Consider the following 21,497-nt stretch of genomic DNA (forward strand, 5'->3'; position numbering starts at 1 on the left):
AGCCGCAAACATGAATATTAAATAAGTAGATTAGATACAGTCAATGATTTATTTCAAGAAATTGAAAATCTCATTGGTAAGCAATTAATAATAATTAAGGGATAAATCATTTAAAGGATAAATTAGATAATAAATCAATAAAGGATGAATATAATAGCTTTGAAAGACCTATTTTAATTGAAAGCGATAGTGATGAAGAGTAAAACATATCAAACTATAAATGATTGTATTTAACGCTTATGAATAGAATACCTGCACCAGTTCATCATACAATGGCTACTTGTTATAAATGTAATAGACCTATTGCTACATCCAATCAAATGCTTCTTCAAGTTAACCTTTGCTCCAACTGCAACCAACCGACAAAGAAGAAAAGAGAGCGTTCCAGATCATTCACATTTGATATCGGTCAGTTTGCAGACAAATTAAAACAATCATTACAACTACCTCAGACTTCAGTTGGGCGCAGGAAAAGTATGCCCTCGATGAATGAAGCCTATCTCGAACCTCCTCCTCTAACTTCCAGCAGGCCATCGAGTAGTACGAGTAGACCGAGTAGTCGTGCCTCTTCATTTATTGAAGATGTCAAACAGTTTTTGTCACCCTTAAGCAGAAGGTCAAGTAGAAACTCACTTTTTCATGATTTTCAAAATGATGGTGAAGTATTGCAAAAGAAGACGAGTCATAGTTCACTATTTGATGCCATCAACATTTGTAAACCGAAAAGGACAAGCTTTTCTTATGAGAAAAGAGTCATACAACAACCGTACGAACAAGATGAATTAAGCAAATCACATATAACTGTTTTGAGAAGAAAGCAAATAAAACAAATTGAATCACGTCAAGAAAGAATGGACGTTTACGGTAAAATATCACTTGAGCTATTGATTGATGTATACCTTATGTATTTTGATGTAGAAAATGCTTACGTTCAATGCATGGAAACGCAGACAGGTTTGATGTCTTGGGTTACAAAGCAAGCCCAAAAGGGTCCTCCTGATGCTTGGTTTGGATATACACCACCTCCAAAAGAGCCTAAAAAATTCCTAGGCATCTTTAAACGTAAAACTAAATCAAACGATTTACGAGCGCAACAATTACAATTGAATGATGAACTGTTAAGTAAGTTACCCTCACTAAATCCCTCTTCTTTCACGAATGAACAAGAAGATGATGAGGGATACGGACAAGGCTCCTATCTAACAGAACAGACCTCTTCTCCCTCTGATATTTCCACGCCTCAACAGACAGTCTCTATATTGAAAAAGACAAATTCAAATAGAGATATTTATGAGGATACTTACTATTATGATGAGCAAGAAGATCAAGAAGAACAGGAAGAGAAAGAAGAAGATTACTACCAAGAGGAGTCTTTTGAAAAAGAATTCGTGACACGAGAGGAACCAAAATATTCCAAAAAAAAATCGAGTTTAGGCTATCATCATCGTCATGTACCAAGAGATGATTATTTTGATTATGTCGATCAACCACCTTTGCAGCAGAGAAGAAGCTTTAGAAGAGCAAGATACCCAACAAGCAATGATACTTATTATCCCGAACATTATCGAGCCAGAAGGCCTTCTTACAATAAGGACTTGGAGGGCGCTTACTATTCTTTTTATAATTCAAGAATACCAAGTACGAGTAGCAGTAGCAGTGATCACAGAAGAAATAGCAATAGCAGTAATAGCAGTTATTATATGCCAAAGATGATGAAGAGTAAATACATTAGTGCAACTGTAGAAGAAGAATGGGAATTGACACTGGACGATCTTTGTGATCTATTCCCAAGGTTAGATCGTCATTATGTTGACGAATTCCTTGTATCAGCTCAAGGCGATTTTGATACTGCTAAAGATATGATCATGAGCATGATTATGGGAATACGATGAAATCAATAAACTGTAAACTTTGGCTGGGCCTTGTATTCTGTTTAATACTGAAATGGATAAATTTCCACAAGCAAAACACTGCAAGGGTGTGTGTAACTTGTTACTAAATACATCAAATTAAAGCTTTTGTCATGCTTTTTTCCCTTTTTTTCTTTTTCTTTTTCTTTTTCTTTTTTTTTCTCTTTCTTTTTCTTTCAATATCAAAAATGTCTCAAGAAGTATTGTTAAAAATAGAAAACAACGTTGCTACTCTCACACTAAATCGACCTAACAAAGGTAATGCGCTAACTGCAACCATGAACGAGCAACTTCTATCGTACTTGGACCAACTCAAAATTGACAGAAACGTTCGAGTGATCGTATTGACGGGTTCAGGTAAATTCTTTTGCACAGGTATGGATCTCTCCTTAACCAGCACTGGCAACAAATTGGAAGAGTCCTTTGCTCAAGGAATCCGACTCTATGAGACGCTCTATCATTATCCAAAGCCCATCATTGCTAGAATCAATGGTCCCTGTTTGGGAGGTGGTGTCGGCTTGGTGTTTACAACAGATTTACGCGTTGCTCATCAAGATGCTTATTTTGCCTTAACAGAGGTGAAGCGAGGTCTTGTGCCAGCTATTATTTCTCAATATATCGTGCCTCAATTAGGATCCCAAAAAGCAAAGGAATACATGTTGACAGGTCAAAGAGTCAAGATGGAAAGCATTGGTATTGGTGTGGTAGCCTCAGAAAACGAGTTGAACTCCAAGGTGAATGACTATGTCAACATGCTGCTCGAATCCGCTCCAGGTGCTATGTCGGACATTAAACGATTAGTACATGCCATTGAGACAGGAAATGAAGTAGAAAGGACGAAAAGAATTCAAGAGCATGTCAAACGGGCTTATTTAAGTATGATGCAATCAGAAGAAGCAGCTTATGGTATCATGTCCTTCATGAACAAAAAGAAACCCAATTGGTCTGCATTTCATTCAAAATTGTAATCACACAATACACCAGTTTATCCTCCACTATGCATTTTTTCCCCCATGCGCTTATCGTTTTTTTTCCCCCTCCATGTTTCATAACCCAAATTGATAAACATTTGAATATTTTCGACTGATTTTATTTCGCGTACGCCCAAATAAAAGCAACTCGCGTCAATATTCAAGTTCTGTCGGTCAACTTATTTCTTGACGGCAGCAGCAAGGGCCTTTTGAGTACCCTTCTTGGCGAAACGTTGGTTACGAAGGAACTTGGCGTCCAACTATCCAGAAAAAAAAGATTAATTCAATACATCTTTTTCCCTGTCAAAGTTTTAATAACTTACACCCTTTTGAGAGCGGTACTTGTGAGTAGCAGCCTTCTTGATACCGTTACGGTGAGCCTTCTTGTCTAAAATGTCAAATGTTAACTACATTAAAAAAAAGTTGGAAGTCAGGCTTACTTTGGTTGTGGTTGGTGTGATTCTTTGACTTGGCCATTTTTCGCTACCTAATCATCATTTTTTGTTTAATCATCCATCTATCCACTACAAGTAAAAAGCTACCTTTATCGAAGTTTTAAAAAAGAAGGAAACTGTCTAATTGAAGTTTCCTCATCTAATTTTGGTAATCGCTGACCTTTTCAAAGAGATGCAAGAAGGTGAGCAAAGGGTTAGAGTCCGGCCCGAACAAGCCCGATTCAATCTATTACAGTGCACATTGTTAAATAATAGATTTACAAGACACGTATTCTTTTAAAAATGCTTATTAAAAAAAGCTACTTTTTTTTTCTTTTATTGCTCTGAATCTTTTCTATAAAGATGACTTTCTAAAGCTTTCACTTAAGAAAAAAAAAAAACACACATTATTGAATGTAATCTTTTAATTTTCTCAATCGATCTACAGCCTGCTCCAATACGTCATTTGTTTTACAAAAAGCAAATCGAGCATATTTGGAAGCCAATGGCCAATGCTCTTTTGAATAAAACTCTGAAGGCGGAATAGCACACACGCCAATTTCCTTGGCTAACCAATAACACATTTTGAAATCATCGCCTCGATCGTTCAATATGTCAGGAAATGGATAGTTTTTAGGGATCTGAATCTTGCTTGTGTTTGCCAAGATGTAATAGGCACCTTCAGGCACAGTATAAGGAAGACAAAGTTCATCAAATGCCTTGGACAAGATGCGTCTTTTTTCAATGTAATCCTCTATTTGCTGCTCAAATACAGGTTCAACTAGAGATGTCTCCACACCTGCAGCCACTGCTTCTTGACAAGGCGAATTGACACAGAATATGATGCGCAATTGAGCTGCATAGGCATGTTGAATGAGTTCATCGGGTCCAATCAGCCACCCTACACGCCAACCGGTGGCTGCAAAGCTTTTGCCTCCGGATCCAACAGTGATCGTACGATCCCAAAACTTGTTTCCGATCCTAGGAATTCTTTCAAAAGGTGGATAATAAAGACGATCGTACTATAAGCATTTAATTTTATATTCAAATGGCATTATTATCTTTTTACCACTTCATCAGAGAGAATCAACAAGTCATGCTTTTCAGCTACTTGACCGATAGCATTCAGTTCATCGTCGGTAAAAACTTTACCAATTGGGTTGTGAGGTGTGTTGAGTACAAGCATCTTTGTCTTGTGAGTGATTTTTGATTCGAGCTCGCTGATATCCAATGTCCATTCATGAGAAGAAACAGCACGATGGTCAGCATCCGCAGGAGGTCTCAAAGGAACATGAACGGGTACACCTCCATTCATTGTAATATTTGGCTATCCTAAACTTGTCACCTTTCCTTTTTCTCCTTCAAATGATGGATCCACTTACAATATATTGATCAAAAAAGGGTTCCATCACAATCACTTCATCTCCTTTATCTAAAAACCCAGCCATGACAGCAAATATGCCTTCATTTGCACCAGCCGTGATCACAATGTTTGTTTCAGGGTCTAATTCTCGGCCATTGAATTCTTTCTTGTAAGATGTCGATAATGCATTTCTTAGGCGTAAAAGGCCTTTTGGATGGCTAAAGGATACTGCGTGAGAAAATACAGCCTGAATTTTTTTTATACCTCTTCCCTCGTGACACTCACCAATATTGATTGGATTCAGCTTTGTCCAACGCTTCTTTACACGCGTTCTGAACAACTTTTGAAGGAGTAAAACTATTTACAATCATCTTTAATTTTTATATTGTTTTCTACATCTATTTACATACTTCATAAAACCTTGTCCCAAATTGATTGCTTTTGTCTCTGCAGCAAGTGGAGTAAAGATGGACCAGACTGAGTACGTAATATGTCAATATATGCAAAAATAGTGTCTATTCTTTTTTTTTTCCTCTTACCATCTCTACCAAAATTAGACACTCGCTGAGCAGGCTTAATCTTTGTAGAATAAGCCATCACAGATAGACGTGTGATAGGTCGACGTAAAGCAAACATGTATAAAAGAGTCTTTGTGTGTAGGGAAAAAAAAGAGGTAGGGTGCAGATTAGATTTTTTTTTTGGGAAAAAAAAAAAGAAATTAAAACAGCGAAGGTGATCACAAACACATGTAAAAAGACGTGCTTATAGTCGAATTGAAAACATTGTACTGCAAAGCAACAAATAGTAGATGAATGCAGAGAAAGGAAGGTGTAAAGGAGAACACACATTTATATGACGCGTGATAACCAGAAAAAAGGGTAGATTGAGTTCCCTGACTTTTTACGCGACGAGCAAAACCAGCCTTGGTGAAAATAATGTGGGGTGTTTTGGAAAAGGAGAATAAGGAATGCGATCAGAGGATTAGCTGGTACATGCCTATCATTGACTACGGAGCTACTTTATCTGTAAAAGAGAGATAAATAAGGAAAAGGAGACACCGGCGCAAGAAATGTATGAATTTGGGCAAACGGCACTTGCAGCAGGGCCGAGGTACTCCTAGGAATTTTACAGTGGCTTCAAGTTAAATGATCTACACTGCTCGAATTATGTGCATCTTTGTTACTGCTGAGGTGTCTGTTTATAGATTTTATGTATATTTATTTGTATTTTGCAAAATAAAGCAATCGCAATATACAAAAGTTATTTCCAAAATAAGATGGGAAGGAAGGGATATATACAAAATATTAGATGGTTGTATATTATGATACATTTGAAAAATAAGTCAATTTGAGCACGTCTTGTATGGTAAATCTCTTTTCGGGATCGGGATTGAGCATATCATACAACACGTCTTGACTTTGTTTGTCCAAAACATCAAAAGCTGGGTATTGCCGATTGGCATACTTGGATTGATAAAGCCGATAGTTTGCATCCAGAGACCTAGCTGAAAAGAAAGGCACACCTTTGAGCCTCATGCAGGTGTAAACGATTGCTGCTGACCAAACATCGGCTTGGCTTGCATCGTAGCTTGTGAGATGAAACACCTCGGGCGCCATATAGGGTATGGATCCACATACGCCATCGGATAGTCGACTCTCTGTCTGTAATATCTCTCGAAAGACATCAGCTTCACCAAAATCTGTAATTTTGAGTTGATAATGACCGCCTAAGGGTTGTATGAGCAGGTTTTCTGGTTTGATATCTCGATGGGCGACACCTAGACTGTGCAAATAAGCAAGGCCTTGAAGAAGTTGTTTGAAAAGATTGTTGATATCATGTAATTCAATCAACTTGTCTTCTTTTATCCAAGAATATAAATCCCCTCCTGAACACTATTAACAAAATTAGTATTGGTTTTTTCATGCAAAATTATTTTTACTTACATATTCCATAATAATACAATACCGATATTTGGTATCCAATACTAAATCAATTGTGTTTATAATATTTGGATGGTTTAATACAGAAGATATACAATATTCGCTCAATAATCTCTTCTTGGAGAGTTGGTTTTCTTTATGATTTTTATTATTCTTTTGAAATATTTTAACTGCATATAATGTACGGTGAGGATGATCTTGTATAATTTTTACTGTAGCAGAAGCACCTGTACCAATAACTTTCTTTTGTAGTGTACCATATTGATTTAAGCGTCGATTAGGATACTTTTTTTCGAATTGATGCGTAATTTTATTAAAAAGATGATGAATTACTTTGATGGGCTTTCTGGTTGTTGTATAATTGATGGTAGTTTGGTTCATAACAATAAATTAAAAAGAAAGAAAGAAAGAAAAAACAGTGTGCTTTTAATCTTTTTTTTTTTTTTTTTTTTTTCTATCTGTTAATCGGTTTCCACCCCTTTTCTACTCTTACTTTTTTTTTCTTTCTCCTTCTTATAGAATTGATGGAAGCAAACCAGGTTATATGTAGAAGCATCAGAAGGAGAGGAAACTATTTTTAAATGTAGTTTTTAATATTAAAATTTGACGGGGGTAAACCCTTTTTTTGTTGAGGACGAAGTTTAATAAGCCTATTTCCGCATCTTCTTTTATAGAATATTTCAATTTGCTTTTGACAAAACAAATATGCGAAATAAATGTGTTTGATACCAAATAAGTATATGATGTATGTGGTTTATGGGCTTTGGCTAGGTGCATTAGCTCAAATGATTGGCGCTTATTTTACTCATGACGTCTATCATCAAGCGTATGTTAGTAATTGTATTTAACCAAGCGCCTGCCAGGCTCCACTTTTTTCTTTTCATAGCTTAATGACTAAATAATCAGTTATTTTAGTTCATTTCACACCTTCATTATGTAATATGACTATTCACAAGATACGTGTTCTTTCTTTTAAAAAAGCGCAAGACTAAAAAAGCAACCAAATAAATCCAGCTAAAAGGAATTCTCTTTTTATATACAACTTCATACTTTCTCAGTTTCTTTTTCTAACTAATATCTTTGTCACTAGTACTCATAATCATTCATGCAGCGAAATTTCTCTCTCACACTTTCTCTCTTCAAAACCTCCCTTAAACGTTTCACGAAAAATGGGTGCATGAACTGAAAAGTATTATTTTAAAGTCAAGGGACTTTATAATAGAAAAAATTTACTTTACATTTCGATTAAATAAGAAAACTCGAAGTCATGTTATTATAAGAAATGATTTATACTACAAATAATTATAAAAGTTGTAGTTGTATGAATGTACAAAACATAAAAATGAATCGTATCTTGTTCTTGCTTTATTGAATTATACCTTGCTAAATGCAATGCGTCTTGTTTTTTAACTTGTTTTACTGGTTTACAAAGACAATAACAAACAGGGAGAAAGTATGTATTTTTTTTAAAAAAAGGAGATGGATAGTAAACAAAAAGAGAGAGAGAGAGAGAAAGAAAGGAAAAAGGGGTGGTAAAGAGGAACAATAGATAAATGCGCTTTGCTTAATTCTATATTGTTGATATAAAAGAAAAAGGATTGATTATTTCTTTCCCTTTCTTTTCATTTACATGAGATCATCAAGTTTTTTAGTATCGCAGTAAGAAGGTCAATGATGTATAATTAAGCTCTCTACTGAAATAGGTCATCCTTACAATCTAATCGACTTCCGATTGGTATTTTTGCAGCACAATTGTTAATGAATGAGTACTGTTGAAACATTCAACAGAGGCACTTAATTGTCATATTACATGTGTTTAAATACACCAGAAAAACGCAAATATACAACCACAAGCATTTATGGAAAGTTCAATCTTACTTAATGTACTGCACAGGAAGCAACATAAGCTTTATCTATTCAAGCTGTGATAATGAATAGCAAATGAATCCCAATAGCTAGATGTCTGGTAGATGGGTGTTGACATTGATTAAAAAAGAATAAACCCAATTCCTTTCTTGAAAGGAGTTGTAAAAATTTATTTTTCAGAAGTAAAAAGATCTGAAACAGAGCAGAGTCAATGGTCTGCATGAAATTTGCTTCAAACTCAGAATTTTTTTCATAAGGAAATACAGTTTCCATTGGGATGGCTGGATGTCTTATTTTACGGATCATACTTTCGAGCTTATTACAGTCTTTTTTTTTCTTTTTTTTTTTTTGGAGTAATTGATCCACTTTTCTAATCTTAGAAACAAGCGCGAATAGTTTGTTTGGACAGACTTTTGGTTTAAATGAAAGTTATGATGGCTATTGTGTTATTTTTAATAATTTATAAGATATGAAACAGTGTTTTTTCTTTTTTTAAAAAGAGGAATTCAAATTGAGCTGTTCTTTGTGAAATAGAGAGATCCCTCCGATTGTTTAATATTCAACATCTTCTTCAATTTCAGAATCACCCAATGAATCAGCACCGACTTCTTCATAATCCTTTTCGAGAGCAGCTAAATCTTCACGGGCTTCAGAGAATTCACCTTCTTCCATACCCTCACCAACGTACCAGTGAACAAAGGCACGTTTGGCATACATCAAATCAAACTTGTGATCCAAACGAGCCCAAGCCTCAGCGATCGCAGTCGTATTAGACAGCATACAGACAGCCCGTTGAACTTCGGCCAGATCACCACCGGGAACGACAGTAGGACGTTGATGGTTGATACCGACTTTGAAACCGGTAGGACACCAATCGACAAATTGAATCGTACGTTTGGTCTTGATGGTGGCAATCGCAGCGTTTGTGTCCTTGGGAACCACATCACCACGGTACAAGAGACAGCAGGCCATGTACTTGCCATTACGAGGATCACATTTGACCATTTGGTTGTTGGGTTCAAAGCAAGAGTAAGTGATCTCGGGCACAGAGAGCTGCTCGTGGAAGGCCTTGGCGGAGGAGATGATCGGAGCATAAGTCACCAGAGGAAAGTGAATACGGGGGTAAGGGACCAGATTGGTTTGGAATTCGTTCAGGTCAACGTTGAGTGAGCCATCAAAGCGGAGGGAGGCAGTGATGGATGAGACGACTTGAGCGATCAAGCGATTCAAGTTGACATAGGTTGGTCTTTCGATATCCAAGTTACGACGACAAATGTCATAGATAGCTTCGTTATCGACCATGAATGAGCAATCGGCATGTTCCAAGGTGGTGTGGGTAGTCAAGATGGAATTGTAGGGTTCAACGACAGCAGTGGAAACCTGAGGAGCGGGATAGATTGAGAATTCAAGCTTGGCTTTTTTACCATAGTCTGCCGACAGACGTTCCATCAAGAGAGCACCAAATCCAGAACCTGTACCACCACCAAAGGAGTGGAACACCAGGAAACCTTGTAATCCGGAGCAGTTATCGGCCAATTTACGAATACGATCCAACACGGAATCAACCAGTTCTTTACCAACCGTATAATGACCACGAGCATAATTATTAGCAGCATCCTCTTTACCAGTAATTAATTGCTCTTTTTTAATCAGTGAGTATGAATTGAACATGTAAAACAAAGACGCCAATGGACTTACCCGGATGGAATAATTGTCTGTATGCACCCGTACGCACTTCATCCACCACAGTAGGCTCTAAATCAACAAAGACAGTACGAGGCACATGTTTTCCACCATCTGTTTCACTAAAGAAGGTAGCAAAGGAATTGTTGGTGCTTTTCTGCTCAGCAGGGATTTGACCATCGGGTTGAATGCCATGTTCCATACAATACTATGAAGAAATAAATAAATGTACACACTTATGAAATAGAAGCTTATCTACCAATTCCCAGCAGGCATTACCAATTTGAATACCGGCCTATGAAGCATACATAACTAAAATTTCCTTCTGATCATCTTCTTTCACTTACTTGGCCAACGTGTAAACTGATGATTTCTCTCATAAAAGTTGTTTATTTTTGTTCAAAGAGTTACGAATGAACTTAAGAAGAAGAAAAAAAGAAAAAAACAAACCTGGAAAAAAAATAGTTCTAGCGTTTTTTTTTTTTTTTTTTTTTTTTTAGTTTTGTTGTACGAGTAAAATAAAAGGGGGGAGAAGGAGTTTAAAGAGAAATTAAAAGTGAATAAAGAACAGAAAAAGGGCTACAGTAAGATCACGATTGTTTTTTATTTCATTTTGTTAGGCAAGATACATTGAGGATAATTGATCAAACTAATCAAATACTTTCTTTCTCTCTTTCAGCAAGATGAAAAGTAGAGTGTTTATTGTAATACATAAATTTTATTAAGCATTTAAAGTGAACTAAACGGATCACGTTCCGCTATTCCTATGAATGTTTGCATTGCGTCAGTCCCATTTCTCGTGGGATTGATGACGGTTGATAAAGAAGGTTATGATGTTATATGTCTGTAGTGTGCCTGTCACTGTCGTATTATGGCTTCTAATGTTGCTTATATTTAAAGATCTCATGTTTACATTCGATTTTTATATAACCGGCTTAAGCATAAATTATTCTAGTATAATCTAGTTTCTTTACTTATTTTAGCACGAGAACAGCTTATGTGTCTTCTTTTTTAATTCAGCTGCGTGTTAAAAACATGTTGTGATTAAAATCAATAAACCAACAAGCCTTATCATTTCACACATTCTATGCACTTTTGCCTAAACACTGAGGATAAAAAAAAATGTCGGCTTTTCCAACAAATAAACAAATAATAAAAAAGCTGCAACACAAAAAAAAAGTACTCCTGCCAAACATAACGATTAATCCTTCTAAATTAATTCTAAATTACGGCCTCATCGCCAACACAGTCATGTAAAATGTAGCGGGCATTATCTGAGTCTACCTGCTTTTTTATAGTTAAGATATTTCTTTCTAGAATATAAAGCTCTTTAAAAGGATTTTTTTTTTGTTAGACTGTAGCAAGATTTGTAATATCTTGGATGCACTCAAGAATAAAAACATTCGTTGTCAAAAAAAAATAGAGAGACAGAAGTAGTGATCGCTTAAAGAAAAACGAGTAGTAAAAAAGTTTAGACTTTAAAAAAGAATTATATTCCCTATGTCAATTCTTTACTTCTTTTAGCATGTCTAGTTTACAACCCGGGCAAATATATAGTTACGATTGAACTATCAAAAGACTACCAAAAGTCCAAAACGCGCAGCTACTTTAGTTAAGAATATGATGCGACATTTGACAAAAGAAACATTTGGCATATGAAAAACGTATTTTTTGATGGTCCACTTATTTTATGAGTTTATATGCTACTCTATTGACAATGCTTAGAAAGGAAAGCACAAAGAAAAGCAGAGAGAGAGAGAGAGAGAGAACAGATAAATAACTGTCTTGAAATAAAAGGCGTGAAGTCAGACCAAGCAGAGAGACTTTAAAAGAATACTAAATAAATAACAAGGAACTATAAAGAAAGTGGTACTGAAACGGTAAGAAATAGTCTGCCGATTATTTTGATGACGCCATTTTTTATTTTCTCCATCAACTCTGTACGCATTTGGAGAAAGAGGGCGAGTTTATTTGTTTTTAATCTTTCATGAGTTGATTTCATTATATTTTGAACTCTTCCAACTAGGTTTCAAAGATCTCCACCTGAACAAATCAAGCTTCACAAATGAAAGATTAAGGGGGAAAATTTCTGATTTAACGGAGAATATGTTAACTGAAAGTGGAAAAAAAAAAAAAAAAAAAAAAAAAGAAAACCGGGCATTGTGAGCATCTCTTTCTCAAATGTCATAACAAACGAACTGGGGTTGTGTCGAGATGGACAGGAAAGAGGAAGTGAATAGAACAGAAATGCAATGTCTCCAAAAGGATAAAGAACATGCGGATCAATGGCATCAAGAGAACATGCAAGGCATCAACACAGCCACATTGAAAATAGTATCACAATGGACATGACCATCGTGCTGCACTGTTAACCGTCTATTGCTTTCGTCCTAGTTTCTCAGCTCCTCTGCTTTTGAGATCAATAGGGTCAAATACATTTTCTTGCTGCAAAACTAAAGTTCTTTAGCAGACATATTCCATTTGGTATAACATTGTTCAAAAGGCACAAGATTATTATTCCTTTTGATTGAATAAGAAACTAAAGCAGATCTTGACTTTTATGTGATTCATATTCATATGCCTCTGTGTGTATTTGTTTCTCAAAAAGATAAAGTTAGAAATGTTTACAAGAAAATCCAAACTTGTTTTTTTTTGTTAACAATGTTCTTTTATAGATAAAAAGCATGACAGGTTGAAGGATAACAAAAGCATTTTATATAACAAGAAGCATGGTGAATAATCATCTAATCATGAAGTATACTTTCATACAAAGCCATTAGACTAACAACAGAGTGTATCTTCTCATCTAATCTACACTCAATTGGACCATTCTAGTCTTGTGGCTAAAAAAGAAAAAAAAAATGCAATAAAGAAAGAGGGAATGAAAGATTAAAGAAGTTAAAGAGGTTCTTTTGTTCTTCACTTCATAATTGAATAGAAACGCTTCATTTCTATAAAGGCCTTGCTATTTTTCCGTTCCTTCAACATTAAATGGCGTACATCTTCACCATACTAACGGAGCTTTAATCAACATGTGATAAACATTTTAATTATTTTCCATCTGTTTCTCTCTTTCTTTTCTTTTTTTTTTTTTTTTGATAAATTCTTTATATAAAAATGTCGGTTATTGTTGAACCATCTGAAGAATTATTATTTCACAGTAAGGTTTATTAGTTAATAAATACATTTTATTTAATGCTATCAAGGTCCTTTTACGCGTCTATCAAAGGAATCACTCTTTGTAAAGAATCTTAATGATCATCCGATTATCTTTAAAGTAAAGACGACTGCTCCTAAACAATATTGTGTAAGACCCAATGCTGGTAGAATCGAACCAAAGTCAGAGATTGAAGTTCAAAGTAGGGTCATCATTTTCAGCCTTTTTTGCTTTACTGAACACTTTCTTTAGTCATCTTGCAACCTTTTAAAGAAGAACCTGCTGAGGATTATAAATGTAAAGATAAATTTCTTGTACAAACAGCTACTTTAAATGAATCACTGGAACAACAAGATATATCAAGCATGGTAATAGCATAAACAACCATCATTAATTAATTAATTTATTTTATTAGTGGTCTTACATCGAGAGCACAGATAGACAAAGTATGCATCAACACAAGATTAAGTGTGTCTTTGTTGGTCCAAAGAAGGAAGAAAATGAACTGATGGCTGATGATAATGTAGGAAAGGTAAAGAAAAAAGAAGATGAAAAGATGTTTATAAACATTCACATAGACTGCTGCCACTACTACGACTACAACCACTACTTCTGCTAATACGGATGCTGATAAGACTGCTACCGATGCGACCGCTTCTGCAATTACAGCTGCTGCTGCCACCACTGGTATCACTGCGACAGAACAAGAGCCATCAGAACAAGTTACTGCGAACAAAGAAGAGAGTCAGATTCCTTCTCATAATGACGTAATTCCTACTTCTATTGTACCTCCAGTTCCTCAGCAGCCAGCGCCACCTGTGGAGGAGGAGGCACAAGTTCCTTCTGAACCCTTGCAACCCACCCCAATCGCAGCAGTACCAGTGAGGGAAATAGAACAAGAAAAAGAAAGTGAAGAAAAGAAGAGGTTAAGGGAAGCCTTGGAGACAATCAAAAGACTCGAAAAGGAAATAGAACAACTTAAAAAGTCACAAGATGAAGGACTGCGTGAACGCAAAGAGGTTGTGGGCGGTAGAAAACTTGCGCCTACAGTTCAACCTTTGGATGCTGTTCATCAACATTTAGCTCAATTGGAAAAGCCTCGAGCCGTAGAAGGATATCCACCTCAAGTTATGTTGGGTGTCGCCATATTAGTCTTCATTTTTACCTATTTATTCTTTTAAACATTCTAGGAAAGAGGTATCTTTTATTAATAAAAACGCTTTCTTTATTCGTTTTGTTTCTAGATTGCTTTGGTTGGTCAAGATGATTGTGTAAATAATCAAGTAGTTGAAATTAAGCCTTTGTTTATTCAAATGACATCCATAAATGATATACAGCATCCAAGTGAACAAATATTGATAGTTCACTGTCTAAATCAAGTAACCTGGCTTCAGGGGACAGTCGATCCATGTTGGATTTTCAGTGTGCTTTTCTTTTGAATTCATTCAGCCGGTCATCCTCTTTTTTTTCAAGTCAAGAAGTACAGTTGACTATCAAAAAGGGAACTTTGAGCGACTGTTTCTCTTCACTTGCCCCTTTTTTGTTTGAAAACTAAGCTTACAATAAAATAAAAATAACACAGTTCAGGGGGGGGGGAGAAGGAAAATGAACTTTAAATAAAAAAAATCGACAGATTTAGAAAAGGGAGAAAGTGAATAAAATATATAAAATTTTAATTTGACTGTAAAGGATTCCTTTGTGGCATATTTATTTACAACTCATATCACCCGATAAGATAATGTCGAGTGAGAAAGAAAAAAAAAATATTAAATCATTTTCTTCTTCTCTCTTTCTTTCTTTTCACCATGTTACCTTTCACACCCGATCGATCCATTCCACCCAGTCCATCAGCCATAGTGACTCCAACCAATGCGACCACTCGTCATTTACATTCAAATGATAATCCTTTTGCTGTGGATATTCATGAGTTGACCAAACTATTGAATGATGTAAAAAGAAATCAACGTCCTGACCTTCTTCCCTCTCCACCTTCCTCATCTTCCTCTTCTTCTTCCATCACAAGCAACAAGAGTGATACAAATCAACAATTACCTTCTCAATTTATATTCAAAAAACCCTTTTATAATCAACATTATCTTCAAACTCATTATCATCATCTAGTAACACATCAAAATAAGGACTCAGCTTGGTCTGATCTTGTAAAATTATTTATCTCTGAACACCAAATGGAAGATGACTTGTTTGGTAATCAATTTAAACAAAACATTCAAGATCGTTATGGTAAATGGGGTAAGTGTTTGAGTTATTTTTGCTTAAAAAGGGGGAGAGAGCATGATCAAGAATTTTGAGTTATTTATTGAGAGCATTATTTATTAGGTCGTTTGATTGGTAAAGGAGCAGGTGGAACAGTTCGGTTGATACAAAGAAACAAGACGTTTTATGCTGTCAAACAGTTTCGTAAACGACGTGTTCATGAAACAGAAAAAGATTACATCAAGAAATTAACGGCTGAATTCTGTATTGGTTCTACACTGCATCATCCTAATGTCATACAAACATTGGACATGATACAGCACGATAATCAGTTTTATGAAATCATGGAATATGCCCCTAACGATCTATTTAATATTGTCATGAGTGGTATGATGTCTAGAGAAGAAGTCGCTTGTTGTTGGCGTCAATTGTTGAATGGCTTGTCTTATTTACATTCGATGGGAATCGCACACAGAGACTTAAAGTTGGATAATTTAGTATTGGATCATATGGGAATACTCAAGATTATCGATTTTGGTTGTTCTGTTGTGTTCAAATATCCATTTGAATCTCATATAACAATGATGAAAGGTACATGCTTCCTATTCAACCTTTTAAAAACTAAATATCCCATCTTCTTTAGGTGTCTTTGGTTCAGATCCTTATATCGCTCCTGAGCAATACACTCAAGCTAATTATGATCCAAGATTATCAGATATTTGGTCTTGTGGCATTATCTTTGTCTGTATGACGACTCGTCGCTTCCCTTGGCGTTTACCTCGTCTATCAGATCCTGCCTTTAAATCATTTGCAACCAATCACAATCAGCAAAAATTCAGACTGCTGAACTTGCTCCCTAAAGAATCTCGGTCCGTGATGACGAGTATACTTGAAGTGGATCCCAGTCACCGCTATTCATTAGAGAAAATCATGAAAGATGATTGGGTAAAACAAGTGGATATCTGTACGATGGATGAACCTGGTGCTTGTCATGTTCACCATGTCTCTGTTGTCAATGGTGTCTATCAGAGAGGTAACCTAGTCGCTGTCACACCCGAGCCGCCAGGTTTATTGGCTGAAAAGAAAAAAGGACGCTCTTCTTTGTGTATAAAAAATTAACAGCAACATTTTGTATTCTTTCCTTTAAAAGCTTATGTACATAAAAACAAAATGAATACTCGAAAGGTTTCATATTGAACCCAATCCTATCTTGTCTCATTCTTTTGCAAACAAGGCCATGAGTAGTCTATAGTATCTCATAAAGTCATATTGCAATTATAACAGTTTATATGTATTTAACAAATTGAGACTTACATGATCTCAAAGCATGGAAACCTTTGTTATCTTATACCTTGGCTCGCACTTCTTTTAGATATGATACATGTAGTGTGTATTATACATAAAGATCATTTAGTTTTAGCTTGGTTGATTTCAACATTTAACTGAGAGTGCCAAATGAAAAAAAAAAGCATGTAAATAAAATAAAAAGTTCAGCTGTAATGGATTCATGTGCTTCCTATTTCTCTTGGTAGTTTTCAAATAATTTGAAGGCTAGGTTGCGTCTTTTTGCTTATGGGAGGTTTTGATTGGTTTCAAAATGAGTTGTATCGCATGTGTCAGGCCGTAACTCTTTGTTTCTATCGTTGTTTATGTGTTGATGTAATTACTGTTAACATGCTAAAGTATACAAGATAATCATATAAGAAGCTTTTGTATTTAGTTTATAAATGCTTGCAATAAGAATATGGATGGCCAATAAGGGCTTAAAAAGGATGTGAAAGAAGAATCCAATTTAAAGCTGGATGACTGAATAGTGTTTATAGACAATGAGTTTATCTGCTTGGTTTTCATGTTTTATGATAAAGATCAGCATCAAATATGGTGTATAAAAAGTACTATGAAATCCCTCTACTTCAATGGAAAAAGAAAAGAGGATGGTACTGCTCATACCTTCGTTTTCGAAAGGTGTCAGCGTTTCAAGTTCTGTAGGTAAATAGTCTATTTCCACACCGATAAAGGATGTGAAATAAATTACGAATGCAATGGACTCAAAATAACTTGCAAACAAGCATCTTCTTTTACACGTTGATATCAAAACTGTTGAACATACCTAGAAAAATAAGGTTCACCCATTTGATTCTGTAAGCTCATGTGATCTTATGAAGGATGAAACAAATTTCTTGCTGAGAAAGGGTTGTTCAAAGGGGACATTAAATAAGACCTTATGATTCGCCACATCAAGTCGGCCATGTTACGACTGCTTCTTTAATATCAAGAAAGGGTTGCTAATTTATCTAAAGGGATTGCATCAGGTAAGCAAACAAATGTAAGTGATTAACGCACATATATAAATTAGGCGAGCGTATGTCTTCAACGCGTTTCACTTATTACTATATAAATGTATATTATAATAAAGACTATTCTTTTCAGTATATGTCATTTAGAGCATAACAAATGTTTCAAAAAAAAACGTTTATTTTCACAGATATATTTTTGCTTAATAAACATACTACATTTAATTTTTTTATATATAAACAAAGAGCATACTACAATGAATGCAAGAAAGGGACAATTGAACTGGGTTTATAAAGATGACCGGAATTTCAATTTGAAAAATGAGAGAAAAAAAATGCTTTCGTCAGTTTATGAGAGGTTACACTATATCTATTGCTGGAAACTCTATAAAAAGAACAGACAGCCTATTTTTTATTTTCTTTTTTCTTTTTCCTGTTCTTGAAAAAAAAAAAGTCTATACATAAGTAATGGAAAAAGTTAAAGAGGTAAAGTATAAAGATAAAATACAAGGGACTGCTTATTTAAAGGGTTGATAGAAACTCACCCTTCTTCGTTCTCAAGCTGAACAAGCTAATGCTCTCTGTGAAGAATATGAAGCCAAGATTAAGCAACTTGAACAAGAACACACTGCCAAGGACCACGAAATCCTTTCTCTTCAAATCCGTACAAAGAACTTGGAAGAACAATTAGACAAGGCTGAATCTCAATTACAAACTACTTCAGCAAAGTAAGTTTACAAATGTAAGTAAAGAGTCGTGTGGGTTGACCTTCTTTTTTTTTATTGAAGCTCCAATGATGCTGATTTAAGAGCTGAAGAAGCCGAACGTAAAGTTCAACGTCTTGAACAAGAATTAGCTGACAAGGAACAGTTATATGAGGAATTACAAGAAAAGTATAATGGTGCCAAGAATGAATTAGATGAATTAGCTCGTCAATTTGATGAATTGTAAAATAATAATAAATTTATTTAAACAACATTGTCTACACCTGTTCCACCTAATATTTTGGTACTTGCGTGAGGCTGGTTTTTCAATGCAGCAATAACTTGAATTATTATTGTTAATATAACACTCATATGAATATACATTTTATTATTGTTACCATAAGAAATAAAGGTAAGTAATAAAGTCACTGCTGGAATGTTTAAAAGTGTGGTTTGAACAATATTTGATAAGAACATGATCACAGAGAAACTATTTGTGCGTACGTGTGAATGAGTGTGAGATCTATAACTATGACACTTACACAATATATAAAGCACCACGATAATAAGAGTTTTCAAAACGAGCAATGAATGCATCACTAAAAATAATCAAGTATTATTATATGCTTTTTGTATCATCTTTTACACCTTACAATCTTGGACTTGTAGGACAAAATCGTGTACAAAGGGGAACTTCAACAAAAAACAAAATAAAAGCCAAAATCCACCCAATGATTGCAAATGGAATATTACTGAGTAAACATACCACGCCAAGTGCAATCAACACTATCGTCATGTGTGAATTTCTCATATTAATTCATATATATTCTGCTTACATATTATAGATACAACGCCTAACCATTGCGCATATAAAGAAAAATTACGAGATCTTATTTCATCTAAAATACCCATTATTTTGTATGTATAAAGGAGAAAGAGAGAGAGAGAAAAAAAAAAGGAGGGGGGCGAGAAAGGTAGCCTTAAAATGAAAAGACACATAAATATTCTTCAGCCAATCAATAATGATTTAGTATATCAAATCACCGACAAATTCAACAAAGAGATTATTTAAAGATTCATCGTTTATTTACTCTCATTCTCTTATTCCATTTTAGTGTTTTCTGTTCATTCAAGCATCATTTGAGCATGAAAGGTCACATAGAAAGAAACTGAACAATCAAAAGACATAAAAAATAATCAGTTTATTAAAAATCACATTGCCTATTGTCGTGGTTTCGTGGTTTCGTTTTTTTTTTTTTTTTTTTTTCCTGAAACGAAAAAGATTTAAGAATTGCATAGGAGAGAATAGAAAATGAAGGTCTTTCAAGTGTCACTGAGGTAATAATGAATGAGACTTATTATTACCTGATCCTGAACAAACTGGCTTGTACAAATGGTATTTCTGCCCAAAATGCTCAACCGCATGATCATACTAAAATATCGCTTTCTCGGCTAGATAGTACGTTTCTTTTGGCAACGCAGCAAGTAAAAGATGAATCTGGAGTCTAAAGGTAATAGCATAGCAATCGTGTTGTGTAAGCTTACATATTATGGAAATTTTTTTTAAAAAAACTCTACATGCCAATCATCTTCATCAAATGATTGCTGCATTTCAGCTTCAGCTTGCTATAAAAACAATTTCGTACGACTTCAAATAACATTCACTTCTTCAAAAGAATGAAGATCGTTTGTAGATTTTGAAATAAAAATATCCACATACGCATCAGCCTTGCAATTAGGAGATCCATTATCGAGTTCGGACAGTTCTAATAGCATCAGAGCTTACTAATTATGGTTGAAGGCTGTATTTATATATAAAGTTGGGATTAAGATTAGATTTAAAAACGCTTTGTAATACTTGCACTTGCTTGAACAGTCCGTGAAGAAGCGGATGAATAAAAGAGCTTTATAGAAAGCCAAATTGAATTTATTGTCAGTATAATAAATACATTAGCAATACTAGATACAGCGGCAATAGACTTTTAGTACTTTTGCTGCTTGTAAAGTGCTAACAATGCAACACAAACCATGAAATTGTCTGTTAATGCAAGTTGAGTTCGATTGATTTAAATTAATAGCATATGTATTGATTGAGTCCTGATTCATACTTTCCTTGACTCAATATTTAACATTAAATCCTATTCCAGCAAGAGTAATACTGAGAGGAAGCTTTTGTTGATGCATACATATACATATATATGTGTATATATTTACAAAATGAAAGCTTTACACAAGAAGAATCTCAGTAAAGTAATGGGCTTTCCTTTTTAAATGATAATTTTTTTCACAAGAATATAGAATTTCCAAGTTCTTTATCTTCATCTATTTCTTGCTCAACGTAAAAGAGTCATCTTAAGGGGAGGGATCTCCATTACGCAGTAGATGTTTAATAAAAACGCCTTTTGTATTTTTACATTATATTTGATTTGAGAACAGTTTAGAATTTGCTGGGGCTCCAGAATGAATGAATTTTACTAAGGGCTATTATTATTACAGTTTAATGGAGCAAGAAAAAAATATCTCATTAACTTATTCACATTATTGGCTCAATTTTCTTTGCGAAACATTGACGTCAGCTTTTTTTCTTTTTTTTTTTTTAGTTTTTTTTTTTTTCTTTCTCTTTTTATATTTTCACGTTTATATAAACTAAATATAAAAAAAATGAGCGTCGCAGGCTCAACATCTTCTCATGGTACACACTCACGCTCACCCTCTCGATCACGCTCACCACCACCCTATAGTGATGGAAGGTATTCTTCTTCAAGATATCGCTATGATTATAATTACAGATCAGGTCGAAGTATGTCAGCTGCTTTGGACGATTATAGAGACTTGCGAGACAGAGAACGTGATCGTGAAAGAATGATGAGAGATGATAGATATTTACCTCCTCGAAGAGAAAGGTAACAAACAACAGCAACAACAATTTACATGTCCAATTAAAAAGAAATGATAGATATG

At 34.9% G+C, this 21,497-nt stretch overlaps 10 protein-coding genes across 10 annotated transcripts; 5 read left to right on the forward strand and 5 right to left on the reverse strand.

Annotated features, from left to right (window-relative positions):
* Nucleotides 1-272: 272 nt before the first annotated feature.
* RO3G_09682 (uncharacterized protein) lies at nucleotides 273-1,892 on the forward strand (the record flags this gene model as incomplete). Its single annotated transcript, XM_067664267.1, has 1 exon — nucleotides 273-1,892. The coding sequence occupies one exon, from the start codon at nucleotides 273-275 to the stop codon at nucleotides 1,890-1,892; it is 1,620 nt and encodes a 539-aa protein (XP_067520368.1).
* Nucleotides 1,893-2,287: 395 nt separating this feature from the next.
* Nucleotides 2,288-2,878, forward strand: RO3G_09683 (uncharacterized protein; the record flags this gene model as incomplete). The annotated part of the gene is made up of 1 exon (XM_067664268.1): nucleotides 2,288-2,878. The coding sequence occupies one exon, from the start codon at nucleotides 2,288-2,290 to the stop codon at nucleotides 2,876-2,878; it is 591 nt and encodes a 196-aa protein (XP_067520369.1).
* Nucleotides 2,879-3,060: 182 nt separating this feature from the next.
* On the reverse strand, nucleotides 3,061-3,358 carry RO3G_09684 (60S ribosomal protein eL29; the record flags this gene model as incomplete). Its single annotated transcript, XM_067664269.1, has 3 exons — nucleotides 3,061-3,141; nucleotides 3,205-3,269; nucleotides 3,322-3,358. The coding sequence occupies 3 exons, from the start codon at nucleotides 3,356-3,358 to the stop codon at nucleotides 3,061-3,063; spliced, it is 183 nt and encodes a 60-aa protein (XP_067520370.1).
* A 364-nt stretch (nucleotides 3,359-3,722) lies between these two features.
* On the reverse strand, nucleotides 3,723-5,314 carry RO3G_09685 (uncharacterized protein; the record flags this gene model as incomplete). The annotated part of the gene is made up of 4 exons (XM_067664270.1): nucleotides 3,723-4,337; nucleotides 4,385-4,642; nucleotides 4,698-5,035; nucleotides 5,218-5,314. 4 exons carry the CDS (start codon nucleotides 5,312-5,314, stop codon nucleotides 3,723-3,725), a joined length of 1,308 nt encoding a protein of 435 aa, XP_067520371.1.
* Nucleotides 5,315-5,997: 683 nt separating this feature from the next.
* Nucleotides 5,998-6,999, reverse strand: RO3G_09686 (uncharacterized protein; the record flags this gene model as incomplete). Its single annotated transcript, XM_067664271.1, has 2 exons — nucleotides 5,998-6,570; nucleotides 6,622-6,999. The coding sequence occupies 2 exons, from the start codon at nucleotides 6,997-6,999 to the stop codon at nucleotides 5,998-6,000; spliced, it is 951 nt and encodes a 316-aa protein (XP_067520372.1).
* Nucleotides 7,000-9,036: 2,037 nt separating this feature from the next.
* Nucleotides 9,037-10,547, reverse strand: RO3G_09687 (tubulin alpha-1 chain; the record flags this gene model as incomplete). The annotated part of the gene is made up of 3 exons (XM_067664272.1): nucleotides 9,037-10,124; nucleotides 10,183-10,375; nucleotides 10,515-10,547. The coding sequence occupies 3 exons, from the start codon at nucleotides 10,545-10,547 to the stop codon at nucleotides 9,037-9,039; spliced, it is 1,314 nt and encodes a 437-aa protein (XP_067520373.1).
* A 2,737-nt stretch (nucleotides 10,548-13,284) lies between these two features.
* RO3G_09688 (uncharacterized protein) lies at nucleotides 13,285-14,505 on the forward strand (the record flags this gene model as incomplete). The annotated part of the gene is made up of 5 exons (XM_067664273.1): nucleotides 13,285-13,327; nucleotides 13,374-13,526; nucleotides 13,577-13,692; nucleotides 13,740-13,856; nucleotides 13,903-14,505. The coding sequence occupies 5 exons, from the start codon at nucleotides 13,285-13,287 to the stop codon at nucleotides 14,503-14,505; spliced, it is 1,032 nt and encodes a 343-aa protein (XP_067520374.1).
* A 624-nt stretch (nucleotides 14,506-15,129) lies between these two features.
* RO3G_09689 (uncharacterized protein) lies at nucleotides 15,130-16,657 on the forward strand (the record flags this gene model as incomplete). The annotated part of the gene is made up of 3 exons (XM_067664274.1): nucleotides 15,130-15,574; nucleotides 15,662-16,129; nucleotides 16,182-16,657. 3 exons carry the CDS (start codon nucleotides 15,130-15,132, stop codon nucleotides 16,655-16,657), a joined length of 1,389 nt encoding a protein of 462 aa, XP_067520375.1.
* Nucleotides 16,658-18,300: 1,643 nt separating this feature from the next.
* RO3G_09690 (uncharacterized protein) lies at nucleotides 18,301-18,783 on the forward strand (the record flags this gene model as incomplete). Its single annotated transcript, XM_067664275.1, has 3 exons — nucleotides 18,301-18,318; nucleotides 18,370-18,560; nucleotides 18,621-18,783. 3 exons carry the CDS (start codon nucleotides 18,301-18,303, stop codon nucleotides 18,781-18,783), a joined length of 372 nt encoding a protein of 123 aa, XP_067520376.1.
* A 291-nt stretch (nucleotides 18,784-19,074) lies between these two features.
* RO3G_09691 (uncharacterized protein) lies at nucleotides 19,075-19,448 on the reverse strand (the record flags this gene model as incomplete). Its single annotated transcript, XM_067664276.1, has 3 exons — nucleotides 19,075-19,135; nucleotides 19,190-19,322; nucleotides 19,373-19,448. The coding sequence occupies 3 exons, from the start codon at nucleotides 19,446-19,448 to the stop codon at nucleotides 19,075-19,077; spliced, it is 270 nt and encodes an 89-aa protein (XP_067520377.1).
* Nucleotides 19,449-21,497: the final 2,049 nt, after the last annotated feature.

Source organism: Rhizopus delemar, genomic scaffold (genome assembly GCF_000149305.1).
Source record: "Rhizopus delemar RA 99-880 supercont3.7 genomic scaffold, whole genome shotgun sequence".
Lineage (NCBI taxonomy): Eukaryota > Fungi > Mucoromycota > Mucoromycetes > Mucorales > Rhizopodaceae > Rhizopus > Rhizopus delemar.